The sequence below is a fragment of the Vicugna pacos genome, chromosome 1, assembly GCF_048564905.1.
Source record: "Vicugna pacos chromosome 1, VicPac4, whole genome shotgun sequence".
In the NCBI taxonomy this organism is placed as follows: Eukaryota; Metazoa; Chordata; class Mammalia; order Artiodactyla; family Camelidae; genus Vicugna; species Vicugna pacos.
In genome coordinates this window covers 52,019,917-52,040,704 of record NC_132987.1, presented here as the reverse complement: position 1 = coordinate 52,040,704, position 20,788 = coordinate 52,019,917, and the positions used below count along the sequence as shown (strand labels likewise).

Genomic DNA, 20,788 nt, shown 5'->3' with positions numbered 1-20,788 from the left:
ATATTGTGCTAAGTAAGTACTTCAGCTACCTCTTCACAACAACTTTGTGAGAGAAGTAGTGTTTATATTTGAATTTTAGAGATGAGGAAATGGAGATCCAGAGAAACTATGGAGTTAGGTAGCTAAAGCCAGAATTTGAACCCAGGCATTCATATTCTTGAGCCTGAGGGACATTGTAATCAGTCAGAGTCCAGACAGGACACCTAAACCATACCAATAATTTGAACAGGGTAAATTTTAAAAAATTGTTTTATTGTGTAAAAAGGGCAAAAAGAAAACTCAAGTATAACAGAGGTGGCAGTTGGAAAAAGCTGCCACCAACCCTGGAGCTGAGGGAAGTAAACAAGGAAGGAACCTAGAAACCTAGGATCTCCACAAGGCTGAGAGTGAGACCACAGAGGACAGTGCCTGTGGGGCCTGTGATGCCTGCCTTGCCTGTCTTGCCTGTGAAGAAGTTGTTAGCTAGGGGCCACTTGTTGCAGAGCTATGCCAGTTGCCACCTTTGGTGAACACTGCGGGGACGTCCCAGCAGGCCAAAACTCTTGCTTTCTTCAGAAGACAAACTGGGATAAGAACAATTCCTTCGCCCTCTTTCAGCTTTTCATTGCCTTCTATTGGACCTAACAGTTAGCCAGCTGGCAAGAAAAATGAAGTCTCACAATTTGTAGTGCCCTGCAAATAGCCACGTAGTTGGGCAAAGAAGGGTGGGTTTAAAGCTGAGAGACAATCAGTTAATAACTGGCCTAGGCACTGTGTTCTAAAGCCAAAGCTAGCCCTGTCCTGAACTTGCTGGAATTTTCTATGCTAGGACAGATTTCATTAGAACTCACTTTTCTATTTTTTTTTTTTCATTTGAAAGTGAGTTCATGTGAAATTTAATCAACTTCCAAATCAAAATTTTAATTTATAAACTAATGATCTTCCTGGTATTAAAAACAGCATAGAAGGAAAATAGAAGAAAAATGATTTGAAGGAGAAGCAGTGGCATGATTGGTTTGTGCAGTCTATAGACACAGAATATTTCTACCCTTAGGATGTTATGTGGAAAGTAGGAATTGGTACTTGGACCTTTTCAACTCCTTGGAAATTTGCTTTGCAAATATAGAAAAAGCTTTATATTGATTTAAGTTCAGTTGAAAATAGTATGGGGCATAGCTGATGTTTATTATGATACTTTGTATAACAAGAGGTTTTCCAGAGGAATGCTTCCTCACCTAATCAAGGAACTGCACTTTCAGTTTGTTTGGAAGCTAGACATGTGATTTGTTACCATGTGATGAACATCTACCACAGTTTAACTGGTGATTGTTTTGCTGATTACTATACATTCTCATCTGTTCACTACAACTGACTTCTGCAATTCAGGTGTGTTGATAGTCCAGTGAATTACATAGTTAAAAGTAACAGCCTATTTCTTTTAAAATTGTAGTTATTTCTAGCAGTCACCCCAGATCTTCTGCCAGCTAGCCCGATACTTGTTTATGTAGTATAAAAAGATGAAATCTCAAATGATTTTTTTAAAAAGAAGTTCTATGAAATATAAGCTATTGTAGGAATAAATAAACTAGCTCTTAATTTATGGCAAAAAAATTTATCTTTTATAAACTTAATTTTACAATATAGATGTGACAGCATAGAAAAACTAAAGGCCCAGCTACCCAAGATGGAACAAGAATTGAAAGAACCAGGACGATTTAAGGATTTTTACCAGTTTACTTTTAATTTTGCAAAGAACCCAGGACAAAAAGGATTAGGTAAGAATTTTTTAAAATTATATTTGGTGTTTCAGATACTCAAATACATTGACAGTGTCACTTTTGTTTTGTAATAGAGAGTTCTGTGTTTTGAGCATAAAGTCTTATCAGTTACTGAAAGACAATGAGAAACAATGAACTTCTAGCTAATCAGAAAATACCATGCCCGTTCAATAATATGGTTGCCTTGTATACCATATGTGAACCATGGATTTTTTTTTAAGAACTACAATACAGAAAATAAGTAGTTGTTAAAATTCCACTGATATACGTATGTATGTTTGCTTATTTGTTTATTTTTCAGAAGATGTTGTAGGATCTTGGGATCATAAATTATTTCACTATGTATCTGTTGAAATAGCATTTTAAAATTTCTGAGTCACAGAATGTCAGATAAATTTATTTTTTGGTTATGATTTATTTGGAAACTATAAGATTATAAAAGATGATTATCATTCATAATTTTATCCAGAAGTAGCCACTGTTAACAGTTTAGATCATAATAGTTAAGTAATAATAATACATTTGCTTTGGGAATGCCTAGGGGAAATGGAAGTAAAAGCTACAGTGTAATTTGCCAGTTACTCAGAAAAAACAGACAGTAACAGATAATACAGAATAATAAATATGTGTGAGGTTCTAGATAGAAGAAGAAATGAGTAAAAGCAGGAATAGTTGGGAAATGCTTCCTGGGCAAGATGGGATATGAACTAAAGGGTTTGATATTTGTCTGCGTAAGGGGAGATAAATGGTGTTCCAGTGAGAGGATAGTTACAAGCGAAGGTCTGAGATGTCAGGAATAAGCATGGCTTCTTTGTGGAAGAGAGAAAACAATTTGATTTTAGTGAGAATGCTTGTTTGGAGCTTAAATTTGTGAGATACACTAAGGCTTATAAAGTCTTCTTTTAAAAACAGGACAAACCTAGAAGAAAACATAGGCAAAACATTCTCCAACATAAATCTTAGCAATGTTCTCCTAGGGCAGTCTACCCAGGCAATAGAAATAAAAGCAAAAATTAACAAATGCGACCTAATTAAACTTAAAAGCTTTTCCACAACAAAGGAAACCATAAGCAAAACAAAACAACAACTTGCAGAATGGGGAAAATATTTTCAAATGATACGACTGACAGAGGTTTAATTTCCAGAATATATGAACAGCTCATATAGCTTAATAACAAAAAAGCAAACAACCCAATACAAAAATGGGCAGAAGACTTAAGTAATTCTCCAGTGAAGACATACAAATGGCCAATAGGCACATGAAAAAATGCTCAATATCACTAATTATCAGAGAAATGCAAATCAGAACTACAGTGAGTATCACCTTGCACCAGTCAGAACGGCCATCATTCAAAAGTCCACAAACGATAAATGCTGGAGAGAGTGTGAAGAAAAGGGACCCCTCCTACACTGTTGGCAGGAATGTAGTTTGGTGCAGCCATTATGGAAAACAGTATGGAGATTCCTTAAATAACTAAAAGTAGACTTACCATGGGATCCAGCAGTCCCACTCCTGGGCATATATCCAGAGGGAACTCTAATTCGAAAAAATACATGCACCTCAGTGTTCATAGCAGCACTATTTACAATAGCCAAGGCATGGAAACAACCTAAATGTCCATTGACAGGTGACTAAAGAAAGAAGTTGTATATTTATGCAATGGAAAACTACTCAGCCATTAAAAAGAAATAATGCCATTTGCAGCAACATGGGTGGACCTAGAGATCGTCATTCTAAGTGAAGTCAGCCAGAAAGAGAAAAGAAAATACCATATGATATAACTCATATGGGGAATCTAAAAAACAGGAAAAAAGAGGACACTAATAAATTCATCTACAAAACAGAAACAGACTAGCAGACATAGTAAACAATCATGGTTACCCAGGAAAAGCGGATGGGAAGGGATAAATTTGGGAGTTTGAGACTTGCAAATGTTAGCCACTATATATAAAAATAGATTTAAAAAAAGTTTCTTCTGTGTGGTATAGGGAACTATATTCAGTAGTTATTATAATAACCTTTAATGAAAAAAATGAAAATAAATATATGTATGTATATGCATGACTGGGACATTGTGCTGTACACCAGAAATTGACATATTGTAACTGACTGTACTTCAGTTATAAAAACAGGACAGAAAGGCTTAAATTGAAAATATCAGTGGTGGAGATGCACTGGAGATTTTAATGGTGGCAGTAACTTCCATTTAATATGAGCTTTTAGTGTGCCTGGAAATGTGCAAATTACTTAACATATACTGACTCATTTAATGTTGAACAACTTTATGAGTTATACAGTCTTTCATTCCATAATTCATCAGCTGCTATTTTGCCAGTCATAGAGTGCTAGACATTTTTTATCCTTATTTTGCATATGAGGAAACTGAGGATCAGCAAGTTAAATAACTTACCCAATGATGGAAGTGAGTTTTTATTTTGAATATTACAGTAGTAGGAGAGGCTAAATAGGAGTCTTTTTACTAGTCCTTCTTTATATTTTAGATGAGAGAGAAAAAAAGCATTGAGAAAAGGATTATGTGAATAGGAATTAGACCAAGGAAGTGACTGAAAGTTAGAGGAAGGGATGAGTGTACAACATTTGTATTGGAAAGTTGGCCTAAAGAGCAACGAAACATGACTGAATTGATTAAAGATTTACAAAATATCTATAAAGCAAAATTTGGAATAATGAAGTCTCCTTTTCAACTGAATCTTCAATTTAGATTGGATTTTATTCTTACAGGAAAATTCCTCAGTTTGCAGGGACAATAAACTGGGATACCTGGTGTTAGGTTCTCTGTCTTCTACCTGTGGCCACCAGTTAACTGGGCTGTTTTCTCTAGTCCCTTCTTTTCTTTCTACAAATAAAAACCAATTAAAGTCTTTCAATTTTTATATATATACATACACACATACACACACACACACACACTAAAAAGAATTACACTTGTGTTTTTGATTAGACTTTTGTTATGATTAGAGAAAATGTGAATATCAAATGTTGATTTAAAGTGGATGAACCTATTTCTTAGTTACATCCCTGCCCCTTACTAGAGCACAAAATAAATGATATTTTGATTATGTAGTTTTGACATTGAATCAGTTTTTATTATGTTTGGAGAAAATAGAGAAAATAAAATTTTATAGCTATTAGGTATATTAATATGATAAATTTGAATTTTAGATTACTGAAAAAGTTGAGAAAAATATGAAGGATTAGGTTTTAAAATTACCTTTATTCTATTATCTGATAAGTATTGAGCTTAAGAAAAAGATAGTATTGTTTAATGGGTATAGAGTTTATATTATTCGAAATGAAAGAGTTCTGGAGATTCGTTGTACAACAATGTAAATGTACCTAACATTACTGAAACTGTACACTTAAAAATGGTTAAGATAATAAATTTTGTATGCATTTAGCCACAATTCAAAAGTTATTTTTTAAAAAGTCCAAACCATAGAATATATGGCACAGAGTGAGCCCTAATGTAAAATAGTGGACTTCAGTTAATAATATTAGTCATCAGTTATTAGAAACATACCACACTAAAGCAAGATGTTAAAAATAGTGGAAGTATGAAGAAGGCAGGAAAAGGTATATGGGAACTGTGTGCTTTTGCTGTGTTTTCCCGTAAACCTAAAACTAAAAAAATCTTAATTAAAAAAAAGAAAAGTGTAATAAAGGACAAATCATAATTTCTCTTTTTGTTTTGCATTGGTGTTGAGTGTCAGGAAATATAATGACTTGCTTGGTTTAAGAACTTAATTTAAAAGAAAACAGTTTTCTTGACAGCCCTTCACAAGGTTCTTAAGTTATTTTATATATAATATAAAAAATATTTGGCAGAAAAGAATTAGGAGATTATAGGAGAGTAGGTGAGGCCCAAAACAAATTGGCAAAGAGTGAGTGACAGCACTGTAGTTTATGTGAGAGCTGGTGTTTTCCGTATTTTCTCACTTTCTGTAACTTTGTTTCCTGTGACACCAGGATAGGGTACTTCCTCTGTCACCATCTGCTTCAGTCACCTGCCATTTTTGATAGTCTTTTGAATCTTAAATTTGAAAGGGATTTCATAAATCCTCTGTTAAATCTAACCTATCCAAAGTAGCATCCATATCTGATGCTCATTTAGCTTTTACTTTTGAACATACAGGCATTAGACACACATTGTTTTGGGAAGTGGTCCATTCTCATCACAGAATACTCTTTTTATCACATAATTCTTTCTTACTAAGTTAACATCTTTGTCTTTGGAACTTCTACCAGTGTTCTTCTTTGTCCTCTGCTGCAGTACAAAGGAAGTCTAGCTGTTTAAAGATTGCTATCATTTACCCTTTCTCCTTTTTTTTTTCTTCAGATCAGCATTCCAATTATTTTAACTGTTCCTCATTTGAGAAGACCTTTGTTATTCCTGTTGCTGTCCCCCCAGATACTTCTAATTTCTCAATTTCTCTGAAAATAGTTCTTAAAGCTGAACATAATACTCCAGAAAAAGGCTGTTTAATGTAGAACACCACGGGTCTGTTATTTTTTGAGACTGTTCATTCTGTTAGTTTGTTTATTTATTTATTTTTTTTGAGTAAATGTAGACTTATTTAGAGAGATACATACTGTATAGAGTGTAGGCTGTTTCAAAAGGCAAGAGAAAGGCCATGAGATGTGGGGGCTGGGTGCTCAGTTAAAGTAAAAGTAGGTATACACTCCACAGACAGAGTGCGGGCCGTCTCCGAAGGCGAGGGAGAGAGGTGGCCATGAAGGCGTGGTGTTGCCAGTTTTTGTGGGCTTGGTAGCTTCATGCCTACAAGTGAGAGGACTTTTCCAGCTACCCTGGGAAAGGGTCTGGGATTCCCAGGAATTTGGCCACCACCCACTCTTTTACCTTCTATGGTTAGCCTTGGGACTGTCATGACGCCTGTGGGCATGTTATTTATCAAAAAATTACATTTATTCTTTAACAACCATGTCATTTTTAGGACCTTCCTGAACTTTATATTAAAGTCTGTAAGTTATTTTCTTATGAAGTGTTGTGGTTCAGTTAGGCTCCTATTCCTGTGCGATTGATTAAAAAATTTTTAACATTTACTTTAATATTTAAAAGTAATTTTATAGAGTGTTTTGAAGTATATTTTCAGTTACTTAATCACATTTGGTTCTTATAACAACCCTTTGAGCTAAGTAAAAAAATGTGTTATCCTCTTTGTCATAAAGATGAGGACACTTATGTTCACAGAGGCTGACTTATTAAGGTCATATTAACTCTAGAGTTGGTAGATCTTGTGACTCCACATTTCTTTTTTTTTTTTTTTTTTTGGTTATATTGTGCTAACTGTAGATACCTCTAGGTATATTAAGATATTGTGAATAGGATTTTTAATCACCATTTCATCTTCCCTAGGGAGTTGGCAACATTTTGTTCCCTTTAGGGATAGTGTTTGGATCAGGTCTCAATTCATTTCCATGTTCATCCGGCAGTTAGTTGATCATCTTTTATGAAACACCACATTGCCCTTGTTGATTCTGTTTGAAAGAATGACACGGGGGTAACCTTTGTATTTTAAATTTTATTATAAGAGCTTAAGGATTCATTCTGCAGGTATTTCAATTTTAGGTAATATTGTAATTAGGACTTGCTTATCTCTTTCTCTCTGTATTTTCTTCTGTTTAGTCTAATTGCTGTTGTTGCTTCTTGTTACCTTATTGAATTTGTTCTCTTTCCAGTACTGTTTCAGAATCTATAATAATAATTTTTAAAATTTAAAAAAATAAACAATAGGAATAGTAAGGACACATATATTATTTACCAGGTACTATTCTAAATATTTTATGTGTATTAACTCATTTAATTCTTACAATAGCCCTGTGAGGACAGGAAATGTTATCTTTATTTTAAGCTGAATTGCAGATGGATGAACTTAGTTGCCCAGGGCTGCTTAACTACTGGTAGAGTTGGGATTTAAGAGGCTAACCTACTATATTATATTAAACCACTTCTGTCTAGCTAGGCTGTTCTCTGTCACTCAGACATTTCTATCTAAAGGGCAGTTTTTCCTGTACTTGTGGCAGTTGACATTTTATCCCTGTACAACTTGATCTTACGTGTTTCAGCTCTTTTTTAAAATTTTAATTAAAAAAATTTTAATACAATTTTTAAAGGTTGTTTTCCATTTATAGTTATTATAAAATATTGGCTTATTCCCCATCTTTTCTTAATAACAATTTACTAATCTTTTTAAGTATTCTTGTTTCATTCAAAAACATTTATTGACTGCTTACTTTGAGAGCATGGTGTTAGGAGCATTTAAGTCTGTCTGGGTGAGTTTGCAAAGTTTTCACAAAGATTATAATTTTTGAACCTTGAAGAATGAATATACGTTTTTAAGGTCCAATGAAAGGGAAGCTGTCTCTAATGTGGAGAAATTAGCAACTTCAGTTGCTTAGTGGTGAGAGACATAGCACCTTTGAGAAACTGCGAGTAAGTTCATCTGACTAGAAATACAGACTGTATCTGAAGGCAACAGGAAATACTACAGATTTAAAAAAACTAATAGACTTTATTTTTTGAGCTGTTTTGCTACTTTTATATAGCAAAATTGAGCAAAAGGTATAGAGATCTCCTAACTACCTCCTGCCCCACACATGCATAGCTTCTTATTATCAGATTCCCACCAGAATGGTACATTTGTTACAGTTATACCTACACATTATTATCTTCCAAAGTTCAAGTTTACGTTAGCATTCACTCTTGATGTTGTACATTCTGTGGATTTGAACAAGTGTATAATGACATGTATCCACACTATAGCATCATCCAGAGAAGTTTCACTGTCCAAAAAAACCTCTGGGCTCTGCCTGTTCATCCTTCCTTCCTCCTAACCCCTGGCAACCATGATCTTTGTATTGCCTCCATAGCTTTGCCATTTCCAGAATGTCATATAGTTGGAATCATACAGTTTATAGCCTTTGCAGATTAGCTTCTTTCACTTAGTAATATTATTATTTGGTTTCCTCCATGTCTTTTAATGCCTTGATAGTTCATTTCATTTTAGCACTGAATAATTTTCCTTCATCTGGGTGTGCACAGTTTATATATATGTTCACCTACCAGAGGACATCTTGGTTGCTTCCAAGTTTTGGCAGTTATGAATAAAGCTTCTTTAAACATCCATATGCAGGTTTTTGTGTGGATATAAGTTTTTACTTCATTTGGGTAAATACCAAGAAGTGGGGATTGCTGGATCATATGATAAGCATATGTTTAGTTTTGTAAGAAACTGCCAAACTGTCTTCCAAAGTGGCTGTACCATTTTGCATTCCCACCAGCAATGAATGAGAGTTCCTGTTGCTTCACATCCTTACCAGCATTTGGTGTTGTCAGTGTTTTGGATTTTGGCCATTCCAAAAGGTGTGTAGTGTATCTCGTTTTAATCATTGAAGAATTTTAACCCGGAAGTGAAATGAAATTTATATACTCAAAAGGTTCATCTGAAAGCAGTAAGGTCCTTTAAAAGAGTGGAGGCAGAACTAGGGAAAGAGAGATTGGTTATGAAGCTGTCGCAGTGATTTAGCTAGACATGAAGCCTAGCATAGGCCCTGCTAGTGGGGACGGAGAAGAGAGATTTAGAAGGTACATAGAAACCAGACTGAGAGAGCTTCGATTGGAAGTGTGTGATGAGGAAGTAATTCTCAACACCCTTCAGGGACATTAGGAAATATGTGGGGGTATTTTTGGTTGTCATAAGATTGAGGGTTTCTGATGGGATTAGGAGGCTGCTAAAAGACCTGCAGTGCATAGGATAGTTCCTCACTATGAAAAATTATGTTTCATTGAGAAACACTGTAGGGTGATGACATTCATTGAGAGAGAAGAGAAATGGCAGGTCTGTAGAAGTAAGATAATGAGTTCATTGTGAGCCCTATTGAATTTGATTTGTTTGTGGATATCCAGTTGAAGATGTTCTTAGAAAATTAGGTATAAGAATCTAGAATCTAGAGATAGAAGTTTCAGATTTAGGCATTGTTTAGAGGTAGTTGAGTGTATAATGCAAAAAAAGGTAAAGGTTTGAAAAAATCTACTGAGAGAAGTGGAAGTGGTTATTGCTGATATACAGTTATAGAACATCAGCATTTAATGGATGAATGGAGGAAGAGGAGTCAGTGAAAGAAAATGAGGCCAGCGAAGACAGAGGAGGATCAATAGAATGAGATCATTAAGGTCAAAGAAGTGACAATTCCATCCACCAGGTGTGCTCAATTCTGTCAAATATGGCAGAGAGCCAAGTAAATTAAGGACATAAAAGTTTTTTGGCAACCAAAAGGGTTTGGTGACCCTCAAGAGATTACTTTCAGTGGTATAAGCGATGGAGGTGGACACTAGTTTCTAGAATTAGAGTGGGAGATGAGGAAATGGGGCAATGAATATAGATTACAAAAAGTTTTCTTTCACAGTCTGAAATTTCAAACATCACAGATATACACTCCTGCTCTTGCCAGATTCTTAGGTTAGTGTATCAGCTGACAAATGGGCATTTATAGGTATCTCATGGTATTTGAATATTTCACTGTTTATCATCCTTATTTTGTAAAAATTAGTTGAAAAGGAGAAAAATGCTAACACTAGTAATAAACTTAGTTCCCATAAATTTAATGCATTTGAAGTGAGGAAGGAAATCATTAAGCATGCCAATAACAGCCAGTCCTACTACACATGCTAATAACAGCAGTTTTACTGCACTTAAACTAGACAATTACATGTTTAGTTGTTAAAGAAAAGGATAAAATTAAAGAACCTGGAGGAATATTGGTTATAGAGCTTTAAAGACTGCAGAGATTTAAAAGGAATTGTGATTAGGAATTGGTGTCATATATCTAGTTCTCTTAAAACATGGGGGTTTGAACTTGACTTTCAGACATGTTTAAATAAGCACATTATATATAAAAGGAGAAGACTCCATGTGCTGTTCTAAGATGATCTGTGAAGGGAAGGAGAAAGAGGGTAGCTAGTTAAAGGGATGGAGGGATGTAAGAAAGATTTTTAAAAGATAACTTGAGCATATTCCTTTGTGGAAGGGAAAGCCAGAAGATAGCAAACTTTGAAGGTACAGGGAGAGAAGAAAACTAATAGACCGGATTCCTTGAAAAGTTAGGATGGTGTATTGAATCCAGAATAATGGTCTTAGGGGCTTAACCATGGAAAAGAGAAAAAAGAGGCACCTTTTCCATTGAGTTTGAAGGAAGACATAATGATGGATTTGAAGGTAAGTACATTTGCATGTGGAACTCTAGGAAGTTCGTTCATTAAGCAGTTTCTGAATGCCTACTGTGTGTTTCAGTCTGCTAATTTGGGGATATGTAGTCGCTGTCCTTGAAGAGGCTATGGTCCAATGTAGACAAGGAATTTTTTTTGCTTTATGGCCTATGTATTTTCCTTTGAGGTAGAATATGAGTGTTTTTGGAGTCTTTCAGCTGGTCTCTCATGATTCCTGATTATCCAGAGTAGTTTGAAGATCATATCTAAAAGGACTGTTAAGTTACTTGAGATGTAATTTTTCCTGACCTGGAAATGTAAATTTACTCATAAAAGCTTGAGATAACTAATTTTGAGATAACTAATCCCTTGAAAGGGATGTACTTCTTTCTCTCTGTCTTATGACAGGTATAGTTTTTTTGTCCTGTGGCACTATTGCTTTTTTACCCTTCTCTGCTCCAAACCTAGGAAAATAGTCATTTATATCTTCTTCATCAAACTTGTAAACAGACAAATCTTATTTTATTATTAATTTAAAATTAATAATAAATGTTCTTAATGGTCTCCTTGAGGTCAGGATCAGGCAGCCAACAACTTGGAGTGTAAAATTGATCAGGATTGTGAATAGTAATTCTTTGCACTATAACCTATAGGTGTACATCAGTGATTTCAACTGGGGGCCATTTTGCCCCCAAGGAGACCTTTGGCAATATGTGGAGACATTTTTGGTTGTCATCACTGGGGATAGGACGGAAGTGCTACTGCCATCTATTGGATAGAGGCCAGGGATGCTGTTACTGCTATAATGCATAGGACAGCCATCCCCTTACCCCAACAAAAAATTATCTGGCCCAAAATGTCAAAAGTGCTGAGGTCAAGAAACACTGATATACATTGAGTAATATCTGAATACTTATGCAATAGTCAGGCATGCTTATCTACATTATCTCATTTAAGCTTCAGAAACCCACTGTGAGGTAAGTGATATTTTTCTTGCCCTGAAGGGTCCTTTCATTGGTGATAGAAGCAGGATACAAAGCTTGGACTTACTTCTATAGGAAATTTTTATTATGTAAGTATTCAGGATGCAAGCTTTTTTCTTTTTTTTTTTTTTTCTTTTTAGGCTGTCTTTGGTATTACCTGGTGTTTTTTTCATGGACAAATATTCCTGGCATTTGAAATATATAATTTATTTTTAATTATTACAGATCTAGAAATGGCCATTGCCTACTGGAATTTAGTGCTTAATGGAAGATTTAAATTCTTAGACTTATGGAATAAATTTTTGTTGGTAAGTTCATGTTTTCTGCAGTTTGGTGTTTTGTCTAAATTTTTGCTTTGTTTGAAGATAAGTGAACATTTTTAAGTATGACTAACTCATCTCAGAGCATGTAATGGACACAGAAGAGAAATTTGATTTCCAGAATTTCATTACATAAGTTAGTTTTGCATTCTTACATTTAGCATCAACTGGACTTTTTTTTGAAACTCTTTAGTGATTTGGATGTTCTTTGTTTATTTTTTGAAAAATAGGAACATCATAAACGATCAATACCAAAAGATACTTGGAATCTTCTTTTAGACTTCAGTACAATGATTGCAGATGACATGTCGAATTATGATGAAGAAGGTAATGAAAAGTTTTGCCCCACCAGTTTTTTTTGGTTTTTTTAACCTGTCTTTTATCACACACTCTGGAACTTCTTGACTGCTGTTTTTCTTGGATTGCCCTCTTCTGAACTTTATTTGTACTTCTCTGAATGTATGAAATGCCTTCATCCTCTTTACCCAATCTGTATTGTTTCTTTAAATACCAACTCAATATTCATATCTTTCGGAGAGGCGTGAGTAACTTTCATCCATGTTTTAGATTTTCAGTTTACTTTAAGAACTTGATCTTTTCTTAATGTACTTTTATAGTACTTGTTTGTATTTTTTTATATTCTTATCTGTCTTGTCTGTGAACTTGATTGTAAACTCCTTAAATTTAATGACTTGGTCCAAGTGGAAATGGACTTTAGTTGCCTTCTGTAGCACTATCAGCATTCAGAAATGTTCATTGATTGAATGCTTTTCTGCTGTTCCTTCATGTATGTATAAAGATGTTTCTGCCATCCACTATCAGGACATATGCTTTTGTTTTTCTGGGAATGGCAGTATTTACATTGATTTCTTCACACATACTTAACCTAGTCCCCCCTGAGAATTAGCGGCTAGTTTTTGTGAGATTTTTGAATAGAGGTATTCTCTGAAAAAATCTCAATTAACCGTGGCCTCATTAAAAGTGTCCTGAAACTATTTAATCTAACCACAGATATAGTTATTTCCTTTTCTTTGTTTTCGTGATCATGTATTGTCTTCCTTAAAAAGTGAGAAATCACTGATAATTGTGCTTTCTCTTAGGCCTTACACAAAACTGGAGAACTTCTGATCTGGAGGTTGGCATACATAGAGAAATGCAGATAGGCAATTTTAAATCTTTTAGTGATTATTATTATGAAATAGGATAGAATTTGATGCTTGCTAATTTTCTTTGTAAGATTGCCACAAAATGCAAAAAGGTTGTTAACTCCAACCTACTGTGCTTTCAGCACTGGCAGCATGTCATCATAACAGGGTAAGATTTTATCAAATTACTTCAGTGGTCTGACCTCAGTGGCCTTCAGAAAACCATGATATTATTGATTAATTACCAGAAGAGTTATTTTTTCCTCATTCAAGGAATGATCAAGTGTGGAATAATAGAGCAGAGAGAATACAAGGAGTATTTTAGGTAGAAACTGTAGAATTTTGGAAGTCCTATCAGTGGGAATACCTAAAAAGGTATACTTTAATGGTCATGCGGAAAATATTTTAAAAAACAAAGGATTCTATTAAAATGTTTGCCTAACTCCTGCTTTTCTTTCTTTTCTTCGTCCCATTTTTTCCCCCAGGAGCATGGCCTGTTCTTATTGATGACTTTGTGGAATTTGCACGCCCTCAAATTGCTGGGACAAAAAGTACAACAGTGTAGCACTAAAGGAACCTTCTAGAATGTACATAGTCTGTACAATAAATACAACGGAAAATTGCACAGTCAATTTCTGCTGGCTGGACTGAACTGAAGATCAATCCTCACAATTCAGACCGAGGGTTGAGACAAAACTTTAAGGATACATCTTGGACCATATCGTATTTCATTCTTCTAATGGTGGTTTGGGCTTGTCTTCTAGTCTGGGCCGCTCTAAACATTTATTATTCCAACATTGTGGATTTCATCTTATATCTGTGGACCATCCTAGTTTATCCTCCCATAAGTCTTAGAAGCTTTATGGTGATTATTTTGAGGTTTCCATTCTTGCATATAAAGCACAATGCTGTCTTCATCGGAAAACAGTTTGGCATAAGAATTAAACGTATGAACATCACAAACAGTTTATAAAAACTTCTTAAATATATGCTTTGGGCTAGTTGCAAAGACTATGCTGATAGCACTTCCAGTGAGAGTGATATATTTAAGTGTACTGGATCTGGAATGGTGTTTTGGTTTGGTGGGGGCGGGTTTCTGGCAAATCACATGTATTGTTAACATGAGTAGAGTATCTGATGAAAAAAAATGTCAAAATAACCAACGTGAAAAATTTTTAGGATAACTTGGTGTGCCTACCCCAAAATTTTATTGTGTTTCAGACCCTCGATTTTGAAAGGTTCCACAGAACTAGTCTGCACTTACCTTACCCGTGTTTATATATAGTTGTCCTGCAGGGGCTTTTATTTAGAAAATGTCTGCATAATGTTAGATTCTACTCCTGTCTACATTATGCACTACATAATTGGATTTCATTATGATTTTGAAATGCTTATATGCCTGTCAAGTAAGTTAAACTATTTAATTTGTTTTGAATGTTTTAGATTGCTACATAATACAATACTCTAAATTTAGGCATGAGGGTTTATTTTTTGTTTTTTTGTTGTTGTTTTGTTTTTTGGTCAGCGCACTATGGAACACAAATGAAATTCTCTTAATTTATAAGAAGATAGTAGGAATTAAATTTTCAAAATGGTTGTAATGAGCCATGAAGTTCAATTCTTACAGGTACTGCTCTTTCAGACAAATAGTCCATTTTTGATGACTTCTTATTTTGTTGAAATTGCTTTAACTGCTAATCACTGTGGTTGCCAAATACTTCAGGAGCAAAGATTTTCAAACAAGCATGCACTTAATGCACAATACCAATCTGGCTTCTATTTTCATAAATTATTTACAGTCTCTTTACTGTTTTTGTTTCACTCATTAGCTCACTTCTCACATCAAGGCAGAATTCTATCTTGTATGTATTTTTTTCTCTCATTACAAGACCCATGAATTGCTTTCATGCTGAAAATGCTCATTTCTCTGTTCATTTCCTGATATGAGAAGAAGGGTTTATTGCTTTTTACACATTTCTGTAAGGCAGGTTAAAAAAATGTAAAACTTCAGTTATTGGATGACTGTGGTTTTTAAGCAGGAGTAGATTTTGCTTGGTGTATCCAGGCACTCTCTAAGGTGTAATGCTGAAATTATCAAAGAAATGTACTTCAGAATAGCAGTACATTATAATTAATGTAGATGTGGAAATGATTTTAAGAAACAATGATATATTAAAACTACTTTTTATTTACACGATTTTGAAATTGACTAGAAAGCTTTCCCCAGATATTATATTAATATTCCAATCATAACTTTAATTCAAGAATACAATTTTACCAAAAGAAAATTTTGAAAATTTCTATTCAGTTTATTGGAATTGGTTACTTAAAAAAAAAAGAAAAGAAAAAAGAATCCTGCTGGTTTCAGTATTTCCTGATTTCATATTTGTAAATATTAAGAGGAACTTCAATTATGAGAAATTTTAAAAAGATATATATATATATAGAGATATATATATATGTACTATTTTGTTTCCTGTCTTGAAGATTTTTGAGTTATGGTATTGTTTTCGGATTGATTAATTCAAGTATGCTGTGTTTTGAAATGAGATCGATTAGCTTTTTCCCCCAATATAAATTGTTTTTCATAAAAGTCTAATATTAGTTTGTGGCCTAGTGCCTTGGGTTTTACAGATTTTTCCTTTTAAATGCAAGACCTTTTCAACAAAATAGTGTTTGTCATCAGTTTGGTACTAAACATTTATAATTACTGTGTAATTATAAACAAAAATTACATAAAGCTTTGAATATAATTATGTAGCATAAAAGTTAAGGTTGTTCACTCTATGATGGCATCTTAGAATTAAACAATACTATTACTAGGGCTGAAAAGAGAAGACTGAGTTAATGTGGTGTGATTATTCTGAGGCTAAGTGTCTGGTTACAGGAAATACTTTGTACTAAAAATTGCTTACACATAATGGCCGTGTGTGTGTGTTTGTGAAAGAGAGAGATTGATGGAGAGAGAGGGGTTGAAAGAGACATACATGCTCACACACATATACAAACAACTTGAATTGCTTTAATTCATTAGTGTTTCATTCTTTATCCTGGTAACCTCCCCAAGCTGATTCTTTGTTTTAAACTGAACCGCAGGTACAACATCCTTTTTGCCAAATGTCAAAACAGGTACACTTTAAAATGTAATGCTTTTTAAATAGTAAAGTGTATAAATTAGAGGTGCCCACATATAAAAATACTTGAGATCAGGATCATCTTTAGTGACTATCTGCATATCTCTGTAAGTTCAATTGTGTTTCTTACAATCCCTGTCATATTACCAACAGAGGCAATAAAATTCAATGAAATTGCCATGACTAAATCTTTTCACATATTATTTCAGTGTAATATTTTTAAAGACTAGAATATACTGAAAACTTTTCCAGGAAGGATAATTATTCATGGAAAGAGCGTTGTAATGGCAAGTTTTGGGGAGAAAAGATATGCCAAGTCATGTTTACTACATTTAAAATGTTTACAACTATACTGGGCTGCTTTATTTAATTAACAGTACTGTAGTGTGTAATAGGCATTGTAAGTATGTGTTCTTCATTAGACTTTTAAAAAGTCTTAATGAGAGGAAGTAAAATAACATGGGGAATCTTTTATATAATACACTTACTGGGGAATTCTTATTTAAAGCAAGGTATACTATTTTCTTTTTCCTCAGAAAGACTTAAGTGAATGAAGTGTTCATCTATTTTTTATTTGATGATAATCAAGATTGAGTAGTTGTAGCTAGTTTAATGTGCACTTTGCTTAGATTTTTAAAAACATGTTACTATAAAGACTACGTATTGTAAACCTTCTGTAAATTTTACATATGAATGACAGGAGAAAGTTAAACCTAATGAAAGAATTTTGGAATAAAAAAGGAAAGTGGTGCTGGGGGAGTTTATATAGTTCACAAAGTATGCTTTTGTAAACCTGAATCAACTTTTAGCAAGAATTAATTTATGGAGTTCTAAATGTTAAATTGTGTATATTTAATAGAAAATACTTAATTTGACACCTCAGCAATTTTCTTTTAAATGTTACTTTATACTTTTAACAATATGATTTATATTGAATACAGAGATGTTTTGATAAGATTTTATCAAATTTGATAATGTAATGATAAAATGTTTTTAAAATGTGAACTATTTAACATTTATCTTAATAACTGAGGACACAATAACTGAATTGTGATTTCTACATAATGTGATGATTAGGGTTCAAATTATGGCTCATCATTTAATTGGTTATAAACAAGTATATTTCTTGAACTCTACTTGCCTCCATTTTTACAATCATATAGCAATAATTTCTATCTTTATAGAAATGTGGTGAAGTTGTATATTATGATACCTTTACCTTTGATTTCTGAAGGGGAAGGGATTTATATTTTCTAGCTGATAAATCTGAAAATTCCTAATAGTACAAATCCCCCTTTCCAGGTTTATCCTTTCTGTTTGTCGCCATTTTGGTTAATATTTGCTTGATTTGTACCTGGTTCTGGAGGCAGATAGTCCTGTTTTTGTTTTTTTTTGTGTTTTTTTGTTTTTTGAATTCATAATGCAGTTACATAAATGGTTTTACCAGAGCATTCTTGCCATCTATTTTATTTACTGACTGTTGGGTAATTGGCATTTCCTGTTGACCAGCTCATTTATTTGACAACTTTCCACTAGGCTCAGTGTTCTGTGTTAATGTGTTTTTTTACTTCTCTTGGTTGGCCTTTTTAAAATCTGTTATAAATAAGGAAATTATGATAAAAGGTACACATCCTGGAATTCCTAAAAGGTAATGTCCTTATTTATGGAATTTTTAGGACAGATTATTTGGGGAATCATTTTATAATTATCCATTTAAAAATTGAGTTTCTAAAAAGTATTTTTAATTTAAGTATATCTGAGTTTTTCTTACAGGTATTCCTTGCATATTTTCAGTTTACCTTTTTTGTATTTGTGCAGAAATCAGTATAGCTTGTAGACCATTGGTTTTCAGGGCTGCTATGTTTCGTGAGGTTGAAAGCTTTCTACTTTATCTCTTGTAGGTTATTGGCATTTCCCACGAGATTTGGTTTGGGGAAAAGTGTTTGGTAAAAAAAATTTTTTTTAAGTGGCTGGCTTAGAGGGAATATCAGTTCTTCGGCAGACTTTTCAGTGGAGTGGAAAGAGATGGAGTCAGACTGAAATTAAAGCAAGTCTGGATCATAGAAGGTAGCACTGCTTTGAAAGGAAGAATCCATCAAATAAATTGAAAGCAAAGAAGAATTTTGAACCAAAATAGTTAAAGCAAAGCTTGATTTGAAACAATGAAAAGTTTGAAGCTTATCAGAGGCAGCATGTGAGTGGCTTCATAAGCAAAGAGGAGGAAACAAAAAAGGATAATATTCATCTTATATTTAGAATGTTTGTATGTATTTAGGTGCATGTTTAATATAACTTCACTTAACATTTTATTTCAGGTTATGAAATATTTAAGAAAACTTGGGCAATACAAAATGCAATTTCTACAAAAAGGAATGCTACAGGGTATGTGTAGGAGAAAACAAAATGGCTGAGGGGAAATGTTAATTTAAGCTGTAGTCAATGACTTTATCACATAGTTACATGATACATAGCTTGCAGAGCAATATTTGATCATAAGGTTTAGAGGTGTATGTACTTGGAATCCTTTGAAAATAGCATGTTTAATTTTCAATGTTCTTAATCCTGAGAGTATCTTAGAATTCATTGTATTGAAATTATATGAAATGAAAGCCAGAGCTTTAAAATAGTTACTACTAAGACGTTGTTGTAATGGTACCCAACAATAACAACAGCTTTATTGAGGTATAATTTACACAGCAGAAAATCCACCCATTGTGAGTGTATAATTCAGTGGTTTTAGTAAGTTTATAATCGTTTTAGAAAATGTATGTCAGCCCATAGATGTTCCCCTCATGCCCCGTTTGTAGTTAGTTCCCTCTTTTACCCCGAGCCCTAGGGAAAAAACACTGATCTGTTTCTATAAATTTCCCCTGCCTAGAAATTACACGTGCATAGAATCATACAATTTGTAGTCTTTTGTATCTGGCTTCTTACGTTTTGCATAATAATGTTTTTGAGGTTTATCCAGGGTATAGCATATCCTTGCACTTGCTGCTGTTAGTTGCAATATAGTATTCCATTGTATGGATATACATTTTGTTTATCCATTCACCAGTCAATGGACATTTGAATTGCTTGCATATTTTGGTGGTTATGAATAACAATGTTGTGAACATTCCCATTATGTCATTGTGTGGACATATGTTTTCATTTCTTTTAGGTAGATTCCTAGGAGTGTAATTGGCTTTTTTGGAAAAAAAAAGGGGGGGGAGGTAATTAAGTTTATTTACTTATTTTAATGGAGGTACTGGGGATTGAACCCAGGACCTTGTGCTTATTAAGCACACACACACTCTACCACTAAGCTACATCCTTGTCCCCTGGAAAATTTAACTTTCTAAACTGCCAAACTTTTCCAAAGTTGCTGTGCCATTTAAAAATATTCCCACCACAGTGCACAAGGGTTACAGTTTCTCTGTATCCTTGTGAATATGTTTATTATTATTGTCATTGTAGTAGATATGTATTTTAAGTGTGCAGGTTATATATATCTAGCTATCATAATTCATGTGTCTGTTGGATGTGCAATTTAGATGAGTATATGGTGGCCTGAGGGATTGCTGTAAAATTACTTGCTATATACATATTCCTACTGGAAGATAGTATTTTCTGTAGCCAGTGAGGGTAGTTATACCTTTCCAATGGGCATTCCAGTCCCTTAGTAAACTCTGATGAGGAGATTAACTGTGTAGATGAAGAATGATGCTGATGGGTGTTGCTATTGTGGGCACCATGATTATTAAATCTATCCAGTTAGTCTGTGACTGGTGGTAATACTTAAAATGTTGCATAAGTAATTGAACAGATATGTCAGTCTCATTAATTTTCCCAGAACTCTTTTGCTTTGAGAAATTAATTTCTTAAATTTATAAAACTTTGGTTGGTATTGTTTAGTTGCTGCTAGCTACCTGTGCTGTTATACATAGTAGACATTGGAGTAGTGCTTATTTTATTTTTAATGGAGAATTTAAGAGATATACAAAAGTAGAATCATAGAGTGAACCTACTTCAGCACAGTCAATTCATGGTCAGTCTTGATTTATCTGTATGCCACTAATCTTCCCAACTGTGATTTATTTTGAAGCAAGTCCCATGGAGAAAATAGTTTCATTTGTAAATATTTCAGTAGGTATGTTTAAAAGATAAGGACTCTTAATACTATTACCACATATAAATGTTAACAATTTCTAAATAATTATCTAGT

The 20,788-nt window shown here is 33.8% G+C and overlaps 1 protein-coding gene and 1 non-coding gene across 5 annotated transcripts in view; one reads left to right on the top strand and one right to left on the bottom strand.

The window, feature by feature from the left end:
* Positions 1 to 14,082, top strand: part of DCUN1D1 (defective in cullin neddylation 1 domain containing 1) — a 32,391-nt gene extending 18,309 nt beyond the window's left edge. For 3 of the 4 annotated variants that reach the window (XM_072961885.1, XM_072961891.1, XM_072961875.1), the window contains 4 exons: positions 1,624 to 1,754; positions 12,211 to 12,293; positions 12,536 to 12,632; positions 13,936 to 14,082. In XM_072961885.1, the coding sequence (XP_072817986.1) occupies positions 1,624 to 1,754; positions 12,211 to 12,293; positions 12,536 to 12,632; positions 13,936 to 14,015 (391 nt within the window). In that variant the 3' untranslated portion in view covers positions 14,016 to 14,082. Of the gene's footprint in view, positions 1 to 1,623; positions 1,755 to 9,078; positions 9,161 to 10,824; positions 10,994 to 12,210; positions 12,294 to 12,535; positions 12,633 to 13,935 lie in introns of those variants that run through there. The other variant, XM_072961895.1, reaches the window with a different exon arrangement.
* Positions 14,083 to 19,823: 5,741 nt separating this feature from the next.
* TRNAI-AAU (transfer RNA isoleucine (anticodon AAU)) lies at positions 19,824 to 19,903 on the bottom strand. Its single transcript has one exon. It is a non-coding gene; the product is annotated as a tRNA-Ile (tRNA).
* Between the last annotated feature and the right edge of the window lie 885 nt (positions 19,904 to 20,788).